Raw genomic sequence first — 22,690 nt, 5'->3', positions numbered from 1 at the left:
ACTCTGATTTGCTCAAAGAAAAGAAGCTGCTGTTACCAAGAATAATGATGAACATAACTGATTATTTGTAAATCATTTATAAACCATTTGTTTAGTGTGACAGGTATGGGAGGGGGAACTTGATTTCTTGTAAATCACATGCGGGAAATCTGGCTTGAACTGAGATGGTTACACATTGTGAAAGAAAGGAATAAACACTTTCCAGGCAGCAAGCCAAGCAGGGATATAAAAAGGATTTTTTTAAATTAAACATCTTGTGCTCAGAAATGTTGGCCTGAGAGTCTATTGTAATATGCAAAATTAAAATCTATGTTTTATGTAAATCTGTACAGATTAAGTATATTTTTAACACCAAAATGTTCACACTATGGAAATCACATGTACGTTACACATCTGCGCACATCAGGACACATGCTACATCTAGTAGTATTAAACTGTTATCATATTATGTCTTGAGTGTCATGTAGTTTTATCACTTTAAGATGCAATAGATGTTTTTTCAGCTCAAGCTGGAAAAACAAACCAGGGGGAGGGCAGTGATAAGATCCAAATGTTGTGAAATACAGGGGTGGATGACTAACAAAACCTCAGTTAATCTAAAGTCTGTGTCAAAGCAGGCAAAGAAATCAAAGCAGCGCGATGATGTGCCACATTTTTGTGATACAGCTCCTAATATGGATCGTGGAGTGTTCAGCGCAAAACAGGTAAATTTAGGAAGAACTAAATGTGATGTTTTAATGCGATGTTGACTCATTTATTATTGTTATATAGAAGATTGACATTATAGATTAAATAAATTACATGTATTAGTATTCCCATATATCTTTCCTAAGACTCAACTTGAGTTCATGTTGTAGATAATACTGAACATGCAGCACTGCAGATTGCATAGTTATCGAAAAATCATTTAATGGGAAATAGATTAATGAATGATGCAGCAAACACTATCTTTCATTTTTGTGTGCAGATTCATCATCTCAGCCCCAAATGTGTTTCATGTGGGTGTTAATGAGAAAGTATTTGTCCAGATGGAAACTTGTAACAGACCTGTTAGTCTCTACCTGGAGGATGAGGTTTCTAATACTATTTTGTCTGAGAAGGGAAATGCTTCATGCAGAGAGAAGACAGAACTAGTTAAGCTCAAGGTATGCAAACTTCACCAGAAAGTAAACAATACAGACATTTCAATTTTATTTATATAGCACCAAATCACAACAACAGTTGCCTCAAGTTGCTTAGACAGAACAGAGTAGCAACTACCCACTTTACCCTAACTTTATAATTTACGTCTTTACAGCTAAACATGGATTCTTTGTTAAGATTGCCTCAATTTCCTTCTTACGTTATGCTCGTGGCAGAGAGCCAATCCTTCACACCCAACAGGAAGTTAACAAGGGTTCTGGTGTCAAAACACAGGGGCTACATCTTCATTCAGACAGCTCAGCCAATTTATAACCCAGCAGACAGAGGTAAAAACAAAGTTAAAAAAAATAAATGAAGCAATTCTACAGACTTTACCTAACGGTGAACCTTTAAAAAAAAAGACATTTTATATTCCTTTTATGTTATCGTTCTTTTAGTGAAGTACAGAATCTTCACTCTTGACCACACGATGAGGCCTCATGAGGAACCTGTCCACATATCAGTAATTGTGAGTTATAATTATTAATATTATATATTTTCTTTATAAATATATCTTTGGAAATATAACTTTGAAAGACAGAGACATACAGTTTTCCTGCCTTCTTGTCTTGGTCTGTGTTTTGGTCACTCTATGATAGAATGCTGCTGGAAACAAAATACTGAAAATCATGAAGATTGCAAAGGGAGGAGTACATCAAGACTCATTCCCCATACCTGAAATCTCTCGGTAGGTTACAACAAATTTCAAATAAAAGTGAAGATGTCAAGCAACTTTGACGCTTACTGTACTTTGTTGTTTGTAAAGAACGGGTACGTGGAAGATTACTGCACACTATGAAAATGATGAAGCAAATGCTGCCTTCAGAGAGTTCAAAGTTCAGAAATTTAGTAAGTTTACTATAAACTGATTCACACAGTTTATATTGTTCTTAAAATTCACAGAAAGTATATGTTGACTCGGAAAAATTGTTTATTGTTAAAAAACTCTAGTTTTACCAAGCTTTGATGTGAACATCGCAATGGATCAGAGATACATTTTGTTGACTGATGAAGAGCTTCAATTCACCATCTCAGCAATGTAAGTACTTATTTTCTTTCCGTTAAAATAACTCTGCTGATAAGCTTTCTTTACAAATTAATATCAAGAAAAACCTTGAAAATAGTCAGATCCCATATCCTGTCATTAAACATAGGATGTTCAGCGAAATTAGAAACACCTCCCCGTTGTAGCATGTATGAATGAATACAATAAAAACAAATCTAAAAAAACAAAATATGAACATTTTAAAAGTGAGTTCTGTAATATTGCACATTGTCATGTGTGTGTGTGTGTGTGTTGTATGCTTGTCACAGTTATTGATGTTTGAGTTTGGGTTGTGTGTATGTGGTCAGTATGGAGATCACCTGTGGATAGAAACCATTCCTGAGTCTGTTGGTACTGGTTTGGATTGACCTGTAGCGCCTCCCAGAGGACAGTAGGTCAAACAGGTGAGATGCAGGATGGGTGGAGTCTCTTGTGATTGAGAATAGGGAGCTGCAAGTAATCCCAGTGGAAGGGGTTACATGAAGAGGATGTGGGGCCTGTGGATTCTCTGAGACCCAACAGGATTTTACAACATGCCGTTCTAAAGCAACTTCTATCACAAATAGAAACTGATGAGGTACAACAGTCAGGTCAGGGAGGAGATATCATCCCCGACCTTCAAGACTGAGTACCAAGCCCCAAGAATAACTACTGCGCTGAATGTGCTGAGGGTGACAGCAGCTGACCTGAACGAGGCTCAGCTGGAAATCTGTACCCTGTGTGACCAATTACCCAGACCCAAGACCTCTGCTTGATTGATAATCAGTTAAAATTGTAGATATGATAGTTGTAGGAATGCTTCAAGTGTACATGTTACTATCATATTTCCTTCTTTCTTTCTTTGCTTTTCTTCTTTAGGTACACACATGGTGAAAAGGTTAAAGGAGCTTATCACTGCCAAATTGGAGTTGTAAAAAAACATGGCTCCAGTGATCAGAAAACCACTTTTATCAAGGGTCTAGAGCTGACTGGTTCGGTGAGGATGTAGACAGTCCATTCAAAATTCAAAAATCCTGCTAATTTTAAAATCAGTAACATAATGTAAATCAGCATTGTTGCATTTTTTTAAAGCTTTACTGTTTGTTGCAGGTCAAAGATGGAAATGCAAAGGTTTCTCTTTGGTTAAATGAGACAAATGCAAAACTTCAGAACCAGCTGAGCACAACTGTCTCTAAGATGCAGGAAAATGGAGATCAACTCTATTTGAGAGTGTTTGTTACCAACATACAAAGTAAAGGAGATATTTACATTCATCCGTTTGTAATTATTCAACTGTAGTTTTATTGTTGTTACTTGATCAGTAATGTTCTTTGTAGGTAAGTACACCCTACACATACAATATGTTAGAGTGAAAGATTCGAATATTTTTCATTGTCAATTTATACACGGGATACATACACAGGACATACGAGCCAATCTAAATACTGCTTCTCTTTTACTTTAGTATACTGTAGTTTAGGAATTACAATGTACAATAGTCACAGTAAAGCAAGATATAATTAAATAAATAAAGCATCTTGAAAAACATACAAGGACAGTAGTAGACCAACAGCTGCAGATATGACAGTGTTGAAATCATTCAAACATTGTCCTTTTAGAAGTCAGTCTCACCATGTGGGTAACCCTCTGGAAATGTATTTGAGCAGTTATGTTTTGAGAAAAAAATAGTTGCAGACTCTGGTGTAAACAAGATTTTAGAAACTTTCTACCCTCTAGAAGTTATACTGTTACCACCAGATGTTTCCCGCTGTCTCACCTATATGTCAGCTGGGAGTGGTACAGTCTCTGCATTACCCTAGTTTCACCCATCCATTTTCATTACAACTGCAAAAGCAGTTATAAAAATGGTTAGATGGAATATAATCTCATGAAACTATTAAATTACTGAAACTTAGTGGAAGTAGACTGTCCTACTGTGCAAACACTATATATTACTTTATATGGAAATTTTAATTTAATTGACAGAACTTACACTACAATATGACTGATAATGCAGTTAATATTAATACAACTAAAACCTAAAGAGAAACCCACTGCAATGTGCCAAAGATATGGAGAAATATTAACGCGACCTTTTATTTTTCTTGATAATACTGTGTACATTTTTTGGCCTAGGTGGTGAAATACAAGAGGCAGAAGTTTACCTGCGAATCTTCGCCCACAAATACACGATAGACCTCTCTCGAACTCGATCTCATTTTATTCCTGGATATCCACTGGACATGGTGGTATGTCTGAAACTAACACATGGGAATAGTTACACAAATTACTGTAATGATCTTTAATATAACACTTTTCTTTGTTTTTCATATAGGTGCTCGTGCGTCTGCCAGATGGCTCTCCAGCAGTTGGTGTGCCAGTAAATATTAATCTACCAACATCACAGCCTTGGGAAGGCACCACTGATCAAGATGGGGCACTGTTCAATACTTTTAATGTTCATTATAAAGCTGATTTTACAGTTGAAGTTAGTATCCCCAACCTTATTCAAAGGTGTTGTTTAACAGATTTGATTCCAGTTTTAACTGTTTGTTCATCTGCCTCCAACAGGTTTCTACAAATGGATTACGAGAGAGAAAAATAATGCGACGTGCTTCCTCTCAACATGACAGCTACCTTTACATGACTTTTACCAGCAGGATCTACTCTGTGAATGAATTCCTTACCATAACATTCAACACCATCAACAGCCCACGCAGTGGATATATACACTACATGGTCAGAAATATCTGACTAAATGCAATATTGTGTATTCTCATAAAGGAGCAGCATTTTGTCTTGATTTTACACGTTTTAATTGTCTTTGTTTCAGGTCTTAAGCCGGGGAATTGTAGTAAACACCGGCTCACTCCCACTTGGTATATCAGCTAAACACCAACTGCAGATAACACATAATATGGTTCCATCGTTCCGTGTGATTGGCTACTATCACAACACTAACGGTCACGTCATAGCTGATTCAGTGTGGGTAGATGTCAGGGATGAATGTGAGCTAAATGTCAAGGTAAGTAAACAGAACAGATAAAAAAGTGCAGCACGAGCAGAGAAAACAAAACTATTTCAAATGTGTGCGCTTAAATCTGTTCATTCTCATTAATTTGGATCCTTTTTTAGTGTTCGTTAACCTATAACTTCCATAAGTATTTGGACAAGAACACTGCAGGACACTGTAATATGTGCTATGAATATTAGTTTATCTATGTAATGTCCTCTTATTTTTAAGGGGTTAATAAATTGTTCCAATGATCATTTAGATCATCATATAACACCCCCCATTCCAACACACTAGTCTATTTGTATTATTTGAATTTTCCTTCACTAAACAAAAAAAAAAATCCTTGTATATCTTAAATGTCTTAATTTAGGTTCAACCCAAAGGTCCATTTGCACCTAAAACACAATCAAAGATAGACTTTGATCTACATGGGAACAGAGCAAAAGTGGCTTTGCTGGCTGTGGATAAGGCCTTCTACGCTCTCAATGCTGACAATAAACTCACACCCAAACAGGTTACAGTCTTACACACTACTTTCATACTTATGGTATTTTTTGTCATTTATAGGTAATCATAGTAGTAAGTCTAAGCTTTTCTTCTCAATTGTCAGGTATTCTCTACTATGAACTCATATGATCTGGGTTGTTCCTATGGTGGAGGACCTGACTCAGCATCAGTTCTGTTAGACGCTGGCTTGGCTGCTGTATCTAACGATCTGTCTGTATGGAGAAAGGGTAAGAGAAAAATTAACATTGAAATGAAAATACTAAATGAAAAGAGTTTGTGTTTTATATTTGGTGTCAAATAAATGGTTGTCTGCTGGAATAGACAGTTATCCAAAATATGGGTTCAAAAAAGTCTTAGGAAGTGCTGATTACACACCACTATTGTGTTATTCTTGTAATATGGGCCCTGTTGACCTTAAAAAGCAACAAGGATTTTTTAAATAGACAAAAGCTGAAAGTTAAAATAAAGCTACTGTTGAGCAAATGTATGAGGTATGCTGACTGTTACTGTTAATTTTATATATATATATATTTATTTTATTTTATTTTTTTTCTGTTGCATTCAGACTTTGGCTGTGCTTCACCATCTGTGCGACAAAGACGCTCAGTGGACCTTGAACAGGAAATGATGACCTTAAGTAAGAGGATTCTGGTATTGAAAATGTTAGTCTTATAACAAAAATACCTCCTGAAAGTGCATCATTTGTCTTTTCTCATTCCCTTTAGAACTGAACTACACAGAGGAAAGCCTGCAAGAGTGTTGTGTTCATGGATTTTCTCGAATCCCAATGGAGCGAACTTGTCAGGAAAGAGCAGATCGGGTCCTTCTAGTGAAAAAAAATCCAACTTGTGCTGAAGTCTTTTTAAGGTGCTGCCTTGAAGCCGAGCGTCTAAGACAAAAAATGATCCAAGAAGAACTCCAAAAAGGATTTGGCAGGAGTGAGATAAAAATGACACTTTAAAGATCAACTTCAGTAGCTTTTAATGGGTTATTAAAGTTTGACTATGAACTTTTGTTTGTTTATCTTTTTGTTTTGTTTTGTTTTCAGGTGCAACCGCTGATGATATCGAAGACTTCTTCTTGGACACGTCTCAATACATTCGAAGATATTTTCCCCCAAGCTTTGAATTTGTAGAATTTGAAGTCACCAACAAAAGAACGTAAGCATTTTTAATGTTAATAAACATATTTCATTTTTTCCATTTCCAGTCAAATACAGTGGTTAGATGCGTAATTACACTATGCAGTAGCTTTGTCTATGTACTCATCTTTATTGGTGTTGCTGGGAATACTGTGAGTGTGATTATTTCACTTAAGCAGCTTATCTTTGAACCCCAGTATAAACTGTGTCATTTGTCTGATTGATTTGATTTAATTTGATTTCTCTTCATCAAAAACTCTTGTAGCTACTCATTGCTCCTTCCTGATTCCATCACCACATGGGAGATTCAGGTTGTCACATTATCTCCATCCACCGGTAATAATAACTCTGTGCTTTATAAACACATCACAGATATTTTTGACAGGAGCTCCTTAACTGCAACTTATTTCTATTCACTCAGGTTTCTGTGTCGTTAAGCCAGAGGAGATCAGAGCCTTTAAGAGGTCATTTGTGTCTCTGAGACTGCCTTCATTTGTGAAAAAATTTGAGCAGCTGTCGGTTTCACCTGTTATCTACAACTATGATGACTCCGAACTGCAGGTAGATTAACCTCAACATCAGCGCTGAGTGTCACTGGAAACAGTAACTACTTTGTGTGGAATAAGTAAAGATTTTTTTGTCTTCTTGGACACCTGCATGTTCACAGGTGGCAGTGCACATGGAACAAACTGAAGGGCTTTGCTCTCCTGGTTCAGCCACCACCTCATCTTACGTTAACATTACTCTTGCACCCCAATCCTCTCAGTTTGTCTCCTTCTCTGCTGTGCCCATGGTCGCTGGTCCAATACCCATCAAAATACGTCTCTATGATATGGAGAATAGCTTCGGAATAGATGCAATAGAAAAAACTTTGAATGTGCAGGTGAGTGAAATGCATTAGTTTATCGTTCTATGAAATGTTTTTTAATGTAATTAACAATCCAAACCAAGGCATCTTATGTTATAGATGGAAGGATTTGAAAAGAGAGAAGAAGAAGAAACCATAGTCCTCAACTTAGATGGTGAGTGATTCGGTATTTCTCAGTAAAACCTTCATGTCAGATGTTATCTTTATATCAGCTTACTTTTGTTATGATAGGGAGAAGCTCAAAGACCTTGATCATTGATGGATCCTTACCAGATGACACAGTCCCTGACTCCAGCTCCAATATATTTGTTTCAGTAGAAGGTAGACACTGAGAGACACAGACATACAACTCACAGACGTTCGTAAATAGCTGGACTCTTAACTTTCCAGTGTTCTCATCTAACAGGGAAGGGATTTGGCAGTTCATTTGCACGAAAACTTCTTTCTCCTGAAAAAATTGCTAAGATGATCGTTTTGCCAACTGGATGTTTAGAGCAGACAATGTCAAAACTGGCTCCCACAGTTCTAGCTGTCCGGTACCTTGACTTGAGCAATCAGTGGCTTGAGCTGCCTCCTGGAAGCAGAGATGATGCTCTTAATAAAATTGAGCATGGTAGGTACACACCAGAACAGTTAATTCCTTGTATAACTACATCTTTATTATTTATTGAGGATGTTTGTAATTGTAATTTCTAATATTTTTGGCTTATCTCTTGAATCCATTCTTTGTCTTTAAAAAATACTTTAAAAAAAAGAAAAAAAAAAGAAAGGAACTCAATTTCAATTTTATTTATTTATAAAGCACCTCATCTCATGCACCTCACATCTCAAGATGCTTTATATTGTAAGGTAGACCCTACAATAATACATACAGAGAAAACATCACGAGGCTGTACTAGTGGCCATTCTCCAAATGTGAATGAGTACTTTTTAGCTGGATTAAGTTTTTCTTCATTATGTTATTGGTTTCTCTGTTGCAACAGCAACATATTTGTAATGTCACCCCCAGCGTAAACAAGACTCAATGAGAGACTACACATCTCCCTATTATAGGTGTTCCTCTCTAAAGTAGGCTTATAAAGTAGAACGAAGTTTACTTTTATAGATACACCATGAGGAAAAAATCCACTACATATACTCTTGTTAGCGCCCCGTATTGTGAAGCAATTGGATGACATTTCCTGCCACAACCCCTGAAACATTTATTAACTGAATAAATTAATTACGTAACAAGACTTATGATGTGACACAAACACAATTACTATTGTGCTGCATTCTTTCACTGGATCAGGTGAAGAACTCTGTCTTTTAAACCCTATAAATCAACTATTTTGGTGTAACTGGTTCTCAACCAGTTCTTCTTTTTTTTTTTTTTTCAAATCTTCTCTTCTTCAATTTCCATTAAAAATAACAAATAATATATATAATATTGATCTGTGGCACTGAAAATTAGGTTGGGCTGGTCGATTGAATATGTTGTCTGGTGTAACTGAAAAAGCAGTTATGTTGTAAATATTATATACATACATATATATATATATATATTTAATCAGGCTATACGTGGGTTATGACAAAATGGGGAACCAAAGCTGATGGATCTTATGGCTCATTCTATACAATGCCACACAGCAGTAATTGGTGAGTATTTGTTATTGCCACTATTATTATTACTTCTTCAATTTTTGTTGTTTTTTGGTTGTTACTGTCACAGTGTCACATAAAAACAAATTTTCTTCATTTTTACTCTGTACGACTATTAAACAAACTTTTCCATATGCTCTTTTCACTTGTTTATCTTCTTTTGTCCTCAGGGTGACTGCCCTTGTAGTGAAAATATTTTCATTGGTGGCACAACGCCAAACAGCCGTTTTTGGACTGCAGGGTCGAATTAATAAAGTTGTGCCAGAAATAAATATCAGGAAACCAGTCAAATACCTGCTCAAAATACAGAATACTCAGGATGGGTCGTTCAGTGATCCAAATCCTGTGATACACAGAGGAGTCCTGGTAACTTCTCTCAAAAGTTAAAACATGGTCTGCATGTTGGCCTATATGTAAACCCAGTATCAGATTTTTATAGATAAATCTGAAGTACATACATTTGAATGCACACTACTGTTTCTGTGTGTTTAATGTAGAAAGGCAAAAACCAAGATGCATCCATGACTGCGTTTATGACTATTGCATTGTACCGGTCCCTTGAATTCCTCCAGCTTGAAGTGCGAAATGATGTGGTAAGTTGATATTTGAACCTACTGTCTGTGCTAACTGTTATTAGCAGTGACAGTGGGACAACGTAGTCAATCATCTCAAAAGCTAATTAAAATATCAAGAGTCAAGTTGCACTGAGGATGAATCCTCATAACTCTGATGACTCATCAAATACAAAAATACGCTTAACAGAAGTTTATTTTATGATCAAATTTCAAACACTATTGATCAGAAAAATGAAGAAAGCAGAACGTCATCAAAAGTTGGAATGATAACATTTAATTTAAATAGTAATATCTCCCAGTACAACATGTTTGTATGATTATGATGTTTCTCTTATAAATGGCAATTAATAATTTGCATTGGAACTTTTAATTTTTTTTTCACTTATTCTTTATTCTGCCGCTAGGAAGCAAGTATTTTGAGATCGACATCATATCTCCTATCACACCTAGCGGAGCTTCAGCATCCCTATGCCATTGCCATTACAGCCTATTGCCTCTCAGTGTGCCTGCCAGAAGGAACAGATCATTCACGTACATGGGCAAAACTTAAAGCAGGGGCTGTTAAAAGTAGGTGTATCTGATATTCTTATGTAAGGGCTGTTTCTGCATCACCATAATAATGTTAGTCCGGGATCAAAATTGCAACTAACCAGCCATATTGTTGTGATGTCATTGCTTTGAAATATGGGAAAAAAGAAAAACAAATTCCCTTCATTATGTAGAACTCTTTTCTGGAACAAATGGTAAGCATTTCAAGTGATTTATTTAATAAGTTATATAGTATAATAAATAAATGATCAAGTTAGGTTTGGTGTTAGCCAACTTCAGGCTTGCTCCTCCCCCTTTTGTGAGTGTGGACGCTTCCTCTCTTTGCTCTTTAAATGCTTTGCTTCTTTTCCCAGGAGAAGCTGGGACCCTGCTTACTAGAAGGTTTTCAAATTTCTGTACTTTTAGGTGACAGAAGGAGACATGTGGCCTGGTCAAAACACAGAGAGCGGCACTCTAAAAGATCTTTAAATATAGTAAACATACCTTGTGTGCCACAGACTGCTCCCAAACACTCTAAAACACTTAAGTTGGCTTTATTAAACATTAGATCCTTAGCTGGGAAAACATTTTTAATTAATGATAACTGTTTTTAACTGAAACTTGGTTGGACCAAAGTAACAGTGGAGCTGTTCTCATCGAGACGACCCCTCCTAACTACAGTTTTATCAGTGAGGCCAGGGTGAGCAGGAGAGGGGGGGGGGGGGGGGGGGGGGGGGGGGGGTTGCTGTCTTATTCAATGAATCATTTCAATGTAAGCAGCTATCACCTGGAAGTTTTCAGTCTTTTGAATATGTGGCTTTACGGCTGAAGGCCCCATCCAAAGTTGTGTTTCTTTTTCTCGGTATGTAACAGAGGCCACACATAATAGAGGACACACTCTTGACCTACTGATCTCCAAGGGTCTGAGCATTTCAAAGGTTACTGTGTCTGATGTGGGCCTGTCTGATCATTACTGTGTTTTCTTTGAAAGTAAAATCTCAGCCCACGTAAATATATCAACAACAGTGATCACAAAAAGGTGTATAACTGAACACAGTAGTGCAATTTTTAACCAGGTCTTCCCATTAACACCTGACCTGTCCAGAGGTTCAGTCAATGAGCTCGTCAATAGCTTCAATGCTAAAATGTTAAATGTAATGGACTCTATTGCTCCCATTAAGGTGAAGATTATCTCTGGAAGGAAAAAGTCTCCCTGGAGAAACTCCACACTGGTGAAAAATGAAAAAAGAGAGTGTAGGAAAGCTGAGCGCAGATGGAGAAAAACAAACCTCCAGGTCCACTATGACATCTATAAAGAGAAACTTCACAATTATAATTCACAACTGAGGAGTGCAAGGAGGTCCTACTTCTCTGACATCATCACTAAAAACAGTCATAATGCTCGGGTCTTATTTTCTACAGTTGACAGGCTAACAAACCCTCCTGTGTCAGTGGCAGCTGAACTTCATTCGACCATGGCCTGCAATGACTTCGCCAAATTCTTCACAGACAAAATCCAAAAGATTAGACAAGCAATTGGTACATCAACAGCAGATTCAGAATATGTACTGTGTCCACCAAAAAACTGTTTAAACACCATGAAACAGTTTCACCCTATTAACAGCAAAGACCTGGAGGACATCTTAGGTCAACTGAACTCCTCCTCTTGCTGTTTAGATGTCCTGCCAACAAGTTTTTTCAAAAAGGTCTCAAAGACTTTGGAGTCAGACCTGTTACAGATCGTCAACTTTTCTTTAATGTCAGGTGTGTTTCCAGAACCACTAAAAACTGTAATTAAACCTATACTGAAAAAGGACAATCTTGACAAGACACAAATGAACAACCACAGGACGATCTCAAATCTCCCATTTTTAAGTAAGATCATTGAAAAAGCAGTTTCAAGTTTTTTATCAAGGATAAAAGATCTGATGTCTCAACAGGACCTGGAAAAACCAGTTCATGTATTCATCTTTAGTAGGCTTGATTACTGTAACAGCATCTTTACAGGTCTACCTAAAAAATCAGTCAGACAACTACAGTTCATTCAGAACTCTGCTGCTCGAGTCCTCACTAAGACCAAAAAAGTGGACCACATCAGTCCAGCTCTGAGGTCTTTACACTGGCTGCCTGTCCGTCAGAGGATAGACTTTAAAGTTCTGATGCTGGTCTATAAAGCTCTGAATGGTTTAGGACCAAAATACATCAATGACCTCCTGGCCCAGTATGAACCTTCCAGATCCCTCAGGTCATCTGGATCCGGTTTTTTATCAGTTCCCAGAGTCAGAACCAGACACGGAGAAGCTGCATTCAGCTTTAATGCCCCATATATCTGGAACAAACTCCCAGAAAGCCTCAGATCAGCTGAAACACTCGGTTTATTTAAATCCAGGTTGAAGACTCACCTGTTCTCAGCTGCATTTGAATAAAGCACCAAATCCACACTTTTAAGCTTAAATTTCAAAACTTATATTTTAACTACTGATTTTATCTATTGTTCTGATTTTATCTACAGTTTTTTAATCAATTTTAAATCATGCTTTTTATTTTTTAATGTCTCTCTAAAGCACTTTGAATCACCTTGTTGTTGAATTGAGCTATATAAATAAACTTGCCTTGCCTTGCCTTGCTAAGGTAACCCCTGACTCATGCTAAGTAGTCTAGCCAAAAGTAGCCAAAAGTATAGACCAGTGACTAGGCTTGACAGGATTACAACAGGAACTGAGGTGAATGCAAGTGAAAAAGATACACAAAAGATACAATTTACAATTTCAACAATACCAAGTAATAAGCTGTCATAACAAAGCAAACAAACCAAAAAAAAACAAAGTTCTATTAGTCAAGTCAAGATTGCTTTTAATTTCAGTTCTGTTATTGTTTTGTTACCGGTAGAAAAGAATGAAGTTCTTTAACAAGGGTTCAGTTCAGTCTGGGCACCAGCTCGCCATCTCCATCCGGAGAAAATCCAGGAATCAGTTCAAGCTGCTTTTTAGACACCAAAATAAATACAAGATGAGGTATCAGGGCGAACATAGCAAGGCACACAGTCACACGGTCTCTCTAGCTCATGCTCCTATCAACAAGAAGACCCCAATAGTTCAGCATGGACTGTCTGCAGCCTGTCTTGTTTACTTCTCAAAGTGCAAAAGACCTAGCTAATACGTGATGGTGATCCTCCTGCTTGGAAGGCGGGACGAGCATTGCTTCTAAACTAGTATCACCCATCGCGATCTGTGAAGCAGGAAAATAAAATTAGAGAGAGGATTGCACCTCTTTTCAAAACAAGTATTTTTTTCAAGTAAAAGTGTGAAAATGCAATGATACAAATAAAAGGGAGAAAGAAAGAAATTTGAAAAATAAAAGAAATTTTCTCAGCTAGGTTACACTAACTTCTTGGCTAAATGCTTAAACAATGTCAATGGTCAGTTCCAATGTTTACTCTGGAACAAAATTATTATGATTATGTAGGAACAACACCAACACTGAGAACTCGATTGGACTGGACTTACCTTCAATGCACAAAGTCTGGGTGATCGGTGTACAATCCACTGTTGCTATCTGTAATTTAAATTGAATTTCTCGATATTGCTAATAATGGATGATCAACTGAGAAAAGTTGGGATATCTGGAAAGAAGGATCACTTAGCATTATATTGTTTAATAATTACATTACTCTTTGCTGTTATTTGATTTATTTGTTTATGCATCTTTAATTACCAGGGAAAGATGGCTGTTCTTTCTGGCCATCTGATGATAACCAAAAGGTGGATGCTATCACAGTAGAGACAACAGCCTATGCTCTCCTAACTGCAGTTCAGCTTGGGCATGTGAAAGAGGCTGATGAAATAGCCTGCTGGTTAAACTCCCAAGAAAACTATTATGGAGGCTTCAAGTCAACACAGGTGATTAGGCTACAGCCAAAGAGTACATCTTTGAATGGAGCTCCTGTTTCCCTTTTTGTCTGACATCATATATTCACCATCAGAGTAGAGATATTAAATATTATATTAATAAGTTCTTACCATTCCCAGGATACACTCGTGGCCCTGGAAGCCCTCGCGGAGTATGAGCTAAAGAAATCTGCCAGTTCTGAAACAAGAATGAAAGCAGAGTTCACATCCCCAACAAGGAATGAAATTGTAACACTTCAACTGGAAAATAAGAAGGAAAGAGTGGAAACTGACTTGAAGGTATCATAAAACATTGCACTCAGACATATCTATATAAGATTAAATCCCATTCTGAATTTTTTTCTAAATACATTTTTTTGTGTCTGTTGTTCTAGAAATTTACAGGGAACAAAATCACTGCAAATCTGACTGGAAAAGGAGAAATTAAGTTTAAAGTATGTTGGATTCACTTCTTTGTTTTTATATTATGAATCAGATCTATAATTGACTCTAAATGTCCCTTGTAGATTGTTAAGGCTTACCATTTATTGGAACCCAAGGATGAATGTGACCAGGTGTCTATCAGTGTCAGAGTGGAGGGGAAAGTGAAGTACACTGGTGAGATTTGTAAATGCTAACAAATCACAACTACTGATAAAAGGCACACACTTACATTAATCTTTGTCTATCTAGCTCCGATATTAGAAAATTATGAATACTATGACTACGATGATGCAAAACAAGACCAGGAAGACCTGGGACGAACAGCCATTGAGGGGTCTGATGCTCACACCCGATACAGGAGAACTGTTGATAACAACTTAAGTACAAAAGAGGCTGTTACCTACACTGTCTGTGTCAGGTTAGTTAAAAAAATCCACATCACATTTATTATTTATTAATATACACAAAAGAAAGAACTCTGCAATAAAAAGTCCACAACTCCTGAGCCATCTCAGAACATCTCTTTTCCTTTCCGTGGCCATAGGCAGAAGAGCAATCTTACAGGAATGGCCATTGCTGACATCACATTACTGAGTGGATTTAAGGCTGAAACTAAAACTTTGGAGAGGGTTAGTGGGTGTCTTTTCTTACTCTTCATCACTGTGTCCCTTGCTTGCTCAGCAGGAGCAAGGGAGGACCACATCTGTTTTAGTCACCTGTGGTCCTGGGTGTCACATCTGGATGCTGATATCAAAGGAAATAAAGGGCACATAATAAAACAAGCCATTATTATTAGGGCACAAATCAGTCCTGCAGTCAATGAATACTTAAAGTCCAATAATTATAAACAGCAAAAGTTCAGACAAATAATGTCATATTTTGGAGGAGTGAGGGCCCAGAAGCAGACTCTACAGGTAAACAGATGTAAGCAAAAAGTTAACCTTTTTGGTTGATAGCAAACTCTAAATAAACTAAAACTAGCATAGAACATGTAGTGAACACAACAGTAAAACACAAACAACAGTAAAACACTTTAAGTACACTCAGACACAAAAGGGCAATTAGGGAGGAGTGGAAACATGAGTGTACCACAGCTAATAAGCAACAAGAAAACTTGGAAAGTAAACCTAAATACAAAGCAGGAGAGACAAAGGACTATCAAACTAAAGCAGGAAGTAAAAACTGTAGCTCAGTAGAGAATGCAAAGACATGCATGAACTTAACAAAAGTTCAAATAGAGGGTGACTGGGGTGTGACCTATAACAAGCTATGATCATCATGCCATCATGTTCACATGAAAGAGGTATCATGTGTTTGCGTCATGTGATATGTTTCTTGTGTCATTTTTTTATCAGTACAACTTGCACTTTAGGAACAAATGGTAACACCTGGATATGTTTAATATTCTGTGCTTCTGTGAATCAAGGTGTTTAAATCATTTTGTCTGGCATGTAGTAACGTTTTAGCCTTTTTAGCTGCATTTGGACACAGGCAGTATAAACACAGATTTCAAAACTCCAAATACACTTATTTTTAAACTGACAATCAACAAGAACAAAGCTTCTTTAGGCCTATAGCCATAAAATTGCTTTGAAATATCTTACAGCTAGCAGAAAAAAGAAGCAAGGGATGAAGTTCCATTCTGTAAGAATCAAGGTTTCTCATTGATGCTTGTTAGAGAAGGAGAAAAGCTTCATATGATCAAACAAAAGACCATATATTAGCTGTGTCCCAATTCCTAGGCCGATTACGTCACAGCCAGGCGACGAAGGCCATCCCAATTCGAAGGATGCACCAAATGGGGCAGACAAATGCGTCCTTCATTTTCCCTGATTTGAAAGATTGGTTGGGTGTATCCTTTGTGGCCCAAACTATCCCAGAATTCATAGCGCGCCCAACCAATTCCAGTTTCTAACAATGGCGGCAGCTACTTAGTTTTAATATTACTCTTTCTGGTTCACAAACTAAACCTTTAAGATATTTTCAGGCGAGAATGTAGCTGTGTAAACTTCAAATATCTGCTCGATTAATCAAGACATCACATATTTGCAAAAGTCTGTTGCCCCACTGGGAGGTCGAGGCTCACTAGAACCGGTGAGAACACTGGACTCCCGGCACATTATTTTCAGCTGGGGAAGGAAAAAGGAAGGGAAATAACTAAATGGAAAGATAACACACATGGACATGAATAGATAAAATACAAAGGAATAAAAGGAAATCAAAGGTAAACTTCAGAAACTTCCTTTTTGCTATAACGTAGAATCAATTAATTCTTGTCTTCTCCAGCTAATGGAGCCATCTGAGCAATACATTTCCCATTTTGAGGAGTCTTTTGGAAAAGTTCTGCTCTACTTCAATGAGGTACTGCTGAATTCAAATTATATACAATAATTGTACTTGGCCAACACTGAAACATTTTTTTAATCTCTCTAGCTTTTTAAATCTGAGGAATGTATTAGTTTTGAAGCTACACAGCAGGTACCGGTTGGTCTTCTACAGCCTGCTCCAGTCTCGTTCTATGATTATTATGAACCAAGTAAGATTTTCATTTCAGAAATTTCTGTATGTATTTGTTAGGAAAGAAGGGATTTTATCATCAGGACTATTTGTGTTTTTCCTGCAGATCGAAAGTGTACTGTGTTCTATTCTGCACCGCAAAGAAGCAAAATGGTCTCCACATTGTGTTCGGAGGACGTGTGCCAATGCGCAGAAAGTAGGAAAATACTTTTACTGTTCAATCTTTATTAGGGCCTCTGTCTAAACTGAAACATCTAAATCTGGAAAACACTGAAACAGTCAAATTAATGTAACTATCTCAGCTGAAACAATCTTTATTTTATTATCAGTGCTGTTTGTAAAGCATAACTCAAAATTAGATGAAATTTTCTTTAAACTGCTTTTGCCACAGACCACTAGCCCATATTTGTGATTGGGCTGCACAGACTCTGTTGAAACTCCTTTTTCATTTAATGTAAGAAAGAAATTTTTCACAGGGCTCATTAAGGGTGCACCTAAATACACCCACATCGGATGAGCGAGACATAAATAAAGCCATAGTGGCTCGGATGTCTCCAGGATTAACAAGGTGTGCGTCAGGTGTTGAGGTACCAGGGTATACTGATGAGAATTAGGCTACTAGGACAAAGCATAAGTTGATAAGGGATGATAATAGAGAACTGCTGTAACGCTACTATACATGTAACCCTAGTGAAAGAGGATGTGGGACCGATGAATTCTTCATCTAGACTAACATTCAAAACACTGGTAGCTCAGTGTTCCAACATTTTCAAGAAGCAACTGCTATTGCAACTAGAGATTGATGAGATACAACACAAATGCTATAGCAAGGGAGAATCAGGATATCAGGTTAGGAGGGAGATATCATCATCCCCACACACTGAGATCAGGTATCAAGAAAAAACAGGTACATTAAAAGCCAGAGCAACTGACCTGAAAGAGAAGATCCCGGCTAAGCTGGACCCTCCATGAATGAATACCAAAACTCTGAACATCTACCATAAGATTTAATCCAGAGTTACAGAGTATCCCTACTGCGACCATCACTGAAATCAACCAGGTGATCTATATCACAGCAACAGTTATCCTTCAGATACTTGGCTACAAGATGAAGGGCCACAAGGAGCAGTACCCTGTATGGATAAGGAGACTAGAGGTCAAGATAAAGGTCAGTTAGCCAACTGCAGAACAGTGTTAACTGACAAAGGGTCTAAGAAGTAATCCGAGGCCTGCCAAAAAAAGGATCCCAGCCTTGGCTCACCCCTTGATGAGGTAGAATACAGAGATAGAAGGCAGGAGAATAAACCAGCTATACTCCACTGAACCATTCAAGGAGTACTCTAGGTGGCAGGGGAACAATATTAGAACAGCCCCACTCAGCCTGGAAATGAAGGAAAACTAGAAAAACATATGGGAGAAGGATGCAACACATAACAACGATGCTTAGTGGTTAGTGGGTCTAAAAGCAGCCCGCAGCCACCTCTCTGAACAGGATTATCATAACCAAAGTGTCTGTACTGGAACATTTGTGCTGAGTAAGACCTGAGGTCAAAATGTGATAACCAAGCTAAGATCCTATCAGACTAACAAACTGGTGATGGCTAAGCAGCCAGACAAAGTAGTAGTGGAGAAGCAGAGGAAGATGGCTGCAGCAATAGATCTAGCTATACCAAGTGATAGCTACATCAGGCAGGAAGAGCACGAGAAGCTTGAGAAATGCCAACCTGAAGGCCACATGAAGTTTGTAGGTACTGACTCTGCAGAAATCTGGCGACCTCTGTGCGCTCGTGCCTCAAAATCTGCCAACCCCACACTGTGATTTGACTGCCCTACCACTTTGTGGCTGAATTGCTGTTGTTTCCCATCGCTTCCACTTAATTATAATACCAACACTTGACTCTGGAATATTTAGCTGCAAGGGCAGGTGCATCCTATCATGGTACCACGCTGGAATTCACTGAGCTCCTGAGAGCGAACCATTTGTTCACAAATGTTTGCAGAAGCATGCTTAGGTACTTGATTTTAGATACCTGTGACCATGGAAGAACACCTGAATTTAATGATTTGGATGGGTAAATGAATACTTACTATACTGGTAATATAGTATATGCAGTAATATATATCGACCGTCCGTGAATGTTACTGTAGTCTATAAATGAGAAATATTGATTTAAACCCAAAATGCATCATATGACTGTAAAATCACCCTGCTGTGTAATCGATTATCATGCAAACAATGAATGAATGACATCTACCAATGAATATTAGATAGTGTTTGAAAGCAATTAGCTTAATATGCACACATTCTGACAAGTATTTGTGAATAAAAGCATTCCAGTGCCTTATTAGGTTGATGTATAATTGAAAACTCACTCATGTTCATTCATGTTTTTATAGGACCTTGTCATAAACTACAAGATACATTCAATCGAAGAAGAAGAATTAGGAAGATTAACCGTGTCCAACATGCTTGCTTCTTCCCTATCGTAGATTATGGTGTGTATTCTAAACAAAACATTTATTTGCATCAAATAATAACTGCTTGCTATCATGATTTTTAAATATTAATCATATTAAGCCTTTTTTTTTTGTTTTCCAGCATACATTGTTGAGGTCACCAGCATTTCTGTGAAGAGTAACTTTGAGCTGTACACTACTTCTGTAATTGACGTTCTCAGATCAAGTAAGTGAACTAACTACAAGCCTTATAAGATGCTGTAAAACTGACTCTTATATCGTATGTTTCATTATGTTTATTAAAAAGCTTTCTTTAAATATTATGATTATAATGAATATAATTTATTGAGTCTAATCCTTCTGCTAGATAACGATGCGTCAGTGAGTGAGAACTCAGTCCGAGTGTTTGCTAAGAGGGTTCACTGCAAAGGAAAATTACACTTGGAAAAACAGTATCTCATCATGGGCAAAGATGGCACGACAAAAGATTCAAGTGGAATGTGAGTATGTCAGTGATATTAAGGAAAGTGTGTTTTCATAAAATGATTCTCTGGTCAACCATTTTTTCTTTTTATAGGATGCAGTATCTGCTGGAATCAAACACGTGGGTTGAAAAGAAACCTTCAGTAGAATGTAGTAAAAGTGTCAATAAATATGTTTGCAAGGAGTTTGATGAGTTTGTAGATGAGTACAAGGTGGATGGCTGCAGACAGTGAAGCAACCTGCTCTCATTTTCATTTTCCTGCAAGTCAGTTAAATGAATTTCCCATCAGATACACAGTTAGCATGGATGTTAAGAGTTTCTGTTGTTGCTTTTACTTTTTGGCTTATTCTACTGCCACATCACATAGTTGCACATGTATGTTCTGCATGTATCTAGTGATTTGGCTTTTCCTTTGCTCCTTCTAAACTGCTTTAATAAAATATCCTGCATTCAAAAAGTCTAAATTCTGGACATTCCCTTTTTAACCTTTTGTGAAACAGCAAAGGTAAAAACCTATGTTTTATCACAGGTTACTCTACCATTAAAAATGAACAGATTCTTGAGGTCTATTAAAGGCCACTAATTTTCATTAGTTAGTTACCAAGCGCACAGATTTAGAGGAGAGCTGCTGCTACACTGACAAGCACGCAATCAGAGGGAGCAGGATCAACATCAGGAGGGCAGTTAGAGCTGGGCGAGTATCCTTCCTGCCTCCATCTGACCTCAGTCTGCCTACTGGGTGATAATCATAGCATTAGAGATTAAGACTTTTTAAACAGAGACCCTATTAACTATTAGCAAAATCACATACAGATAAACTCTGTTTTAGCACCCTGTAACCCTTTTAACATAAAAGGCTGGATGTTAAGTCCTTTTACCCTCTCTCATATGTAAAGAGAGGTAATGCCATCTTTCTCAACACTAGCTACCCATGAATCAAAATGGTATAAGCTTATGACTCAGTCACGTTGTGATTTAACCTGTAACCTTTAACCATTTATTTATATGCAAAACAATGTTGTGTTTCATTTAAATCGTCTAATATTGAGCAAATGACATTGCATGTGTATTACAGTACTAGTCCAAAGGAGCAGTAATACACACACAAAGTAGCAAGAAACAGAAGCAACTGGAAAAAAGATTTATATTTATAGTTTAAAACAATCTAATTACCATAATGATGTTTAATTTTGAATATCATGAAGTGCCTTGCTATATTTATTTACCTTATTATTCAATTCACTAATTAATACACACATAAGGACCATGTGTCACGATCTGAGGAGACAGACCATGCGGTGGTGCATGTGGTGGACCCAGGTGCGAACACAAGAGAGTAGACCGGAGTAACTTATGAGTCTTCTCTATGAAGACTCAGAAAACCATGACAAAGACTGGTTGTGAGGACACGACACAGACTGAATAAAACACAGAGACTAAATACACATAAGGGATGATCAAGGGAAGTGGAAACACATGAGGGGGAACAGCTGATACACATGAACCTAATGACAGGACAGGAAAAGTGAAACTACATACACTGACATTAGACACAGACTTTCAAAGTAAAACAGGAAACATGGAGATTAGACGTGATCTGAACTGAACATAACCACACAGACGTGACGCATGACAGGTAGACACACGAACCAGGGAGACTGCGTACAGGAGGAGATGACATAAACACTAAGAAACAAAGGACTAAACAGCAACCTCAAAATAAACTAGATGAACTAAACTAGGGCACAAATGAATACAAAAGATACATAAAACTCAAACACTGGGTCGCTCGACCCAGGACCATGACACCATGTCCAGCAAGTGTGGAATAAACAGCTTTTCTAACTATTACAAAGAGATGACAAATACTCTATGACTGCTAAAGAAAAAGAGAACAATTAATCTGTATTCGTCAAATAATTTGTCAGCCATTTAGTTTCAAAGGTAGCTAGGAGGGGGGGGGGGGGGATGAAAACAGAAAAAACAAACATGATTTCTTGTAAACCACATGACTTAAGGGAAATCTGGCTTCAACTGACCAATGAGGAGATGGTTACACATTGTGAAACAGGAACACTTTCCAGGCTGCAAGCCAAGTAGCAATGTAAAACGGATTTTAATAAAACCAAACAGCTTGTTGTCAGAAATGTTGGTCTGGTGGTCTATTGAAACCTAATGTGCAAAGTTAAAAAAAAAAATATAGATTTAATAATTTTAATAATTGACAAAAAAACACATTGTATGTTAAACAACAGCATGCATCGAGCAACATGCTATATCTAGCAGTATTAAACTGTTATCATATTATGCCTTGAGTGTTTATGCATGCATTTTTTAAAGTTTTGTAATTGGTTTTAAGTTTTATAAGTCTGTTCATCTGCAGCTGAAAAAAACAGAGGGAGGGCATTAATGAGATCCA

At 37.4% G+C, this 22,690-nt stretch overlaps 1 protein-coding gene across 1 annotated transcript; it reads left to right on the top strand.

Moving 5' to 3' along the window:
- The first annotated feature begins 569 nt into the window (after positions 1-569).
- Positions 570-20,735, top strand: LOC113031913 (complement C4-B-like). The gene is made up of 41 exons (XM_026184442.2): positions 570-704; positions 968-1,145; positions 1,298-1,469; positions 1,581-1,651; positions 1,782-1,870; positions 1,949-2,031; positions 2,134-2,221; positions 3,086-3,203; positions 3,317-3,458; positions 4,343-4,455; positions 4,542-4,694; positions 4,778-4,945; positions 5,040-5,231; positions 5,593-5,736; positions 5,833-5,956; positions 6,295-6,366; positions 6,455-6,667; positions 6,778-6,889; positions 7,136-7,206; positions 7,292-7,431; positions 7,538-7,753; positions 7,838-7,892; positions 7,970-8,059; positions 8,145-8,351; positions 9,292-9,376; positions 9,550-9,745; positions 9,877-9,972; positions 10,359-10,521; positions 14,200-14,381; positions 14,511-14,669; positions 14,765-14,824; positions 14,897-14,987; positions 15,063-15,231; positions 15,358-15,442; positions 17,100-17,174; positions 17,247-17,349; positions 17,437-17,526; positions 19,728-19,826; positions 19,930-20,013; positions 20,155-20,287; positions 20,365-20,735. Exons 1-41 carry the CDS (start codon positions 640-642, stop codon positions 20,501-20,503), a joined length of 5,085 nt encoding a protein of 1,694 aa, XP_026040227.2. The 5' UTR covers positions 570-639; the 3' UTR covers positions 20,504-20,735.
- The last annotated feature ends 1,955 nt before the right edge of the window (positions 20,736-22,690 follow it).

The sequence above is a fragment of the Astatotilapia calliptera genome, chromosome 11, assembly GCF_964374335.1.
Source record: "Astatotilapia calliptera chromosome 11, fAstCal68.1, whole genome shotgun sequence".
In the NCBI taxonomy this organism is placed as follows: domain Eukaryota; kingdom Metazoa; phylum Chordata; class Actinopteri; order Cichliformes; family Cichlidae; genus Astatotilapia; species Astatotilapia calliptera.
This window is presented reverse-complemented; position numbering and strand designations above follow the sequence as displayed.

Excerpts from the sequence above, each read along its gene's own strand:
- LOC113031913 (XM_026184442.2), top strand. The coding sequence starts at position 640 with ATGATGTGCCACATTTTTGTGATACAGCTCCTAATATGGATCGTGGAG. Across the intron at positions 14,825-14,896 it reads AAGGAGAAATTAAGTTTAAA|ATTGTTAAGGCTTACCATTT; the intron begins GTATGTTGGATT and ends TGTCCCTTGTAG. Across the intron at positions 17,350-17,436 it reads CTATGATTATTATGAACCAA|ATCGAAAGTGTACTGTGTTC; the intron begins GTAAGATTTTCA and ends TTTTTCCTGCAG.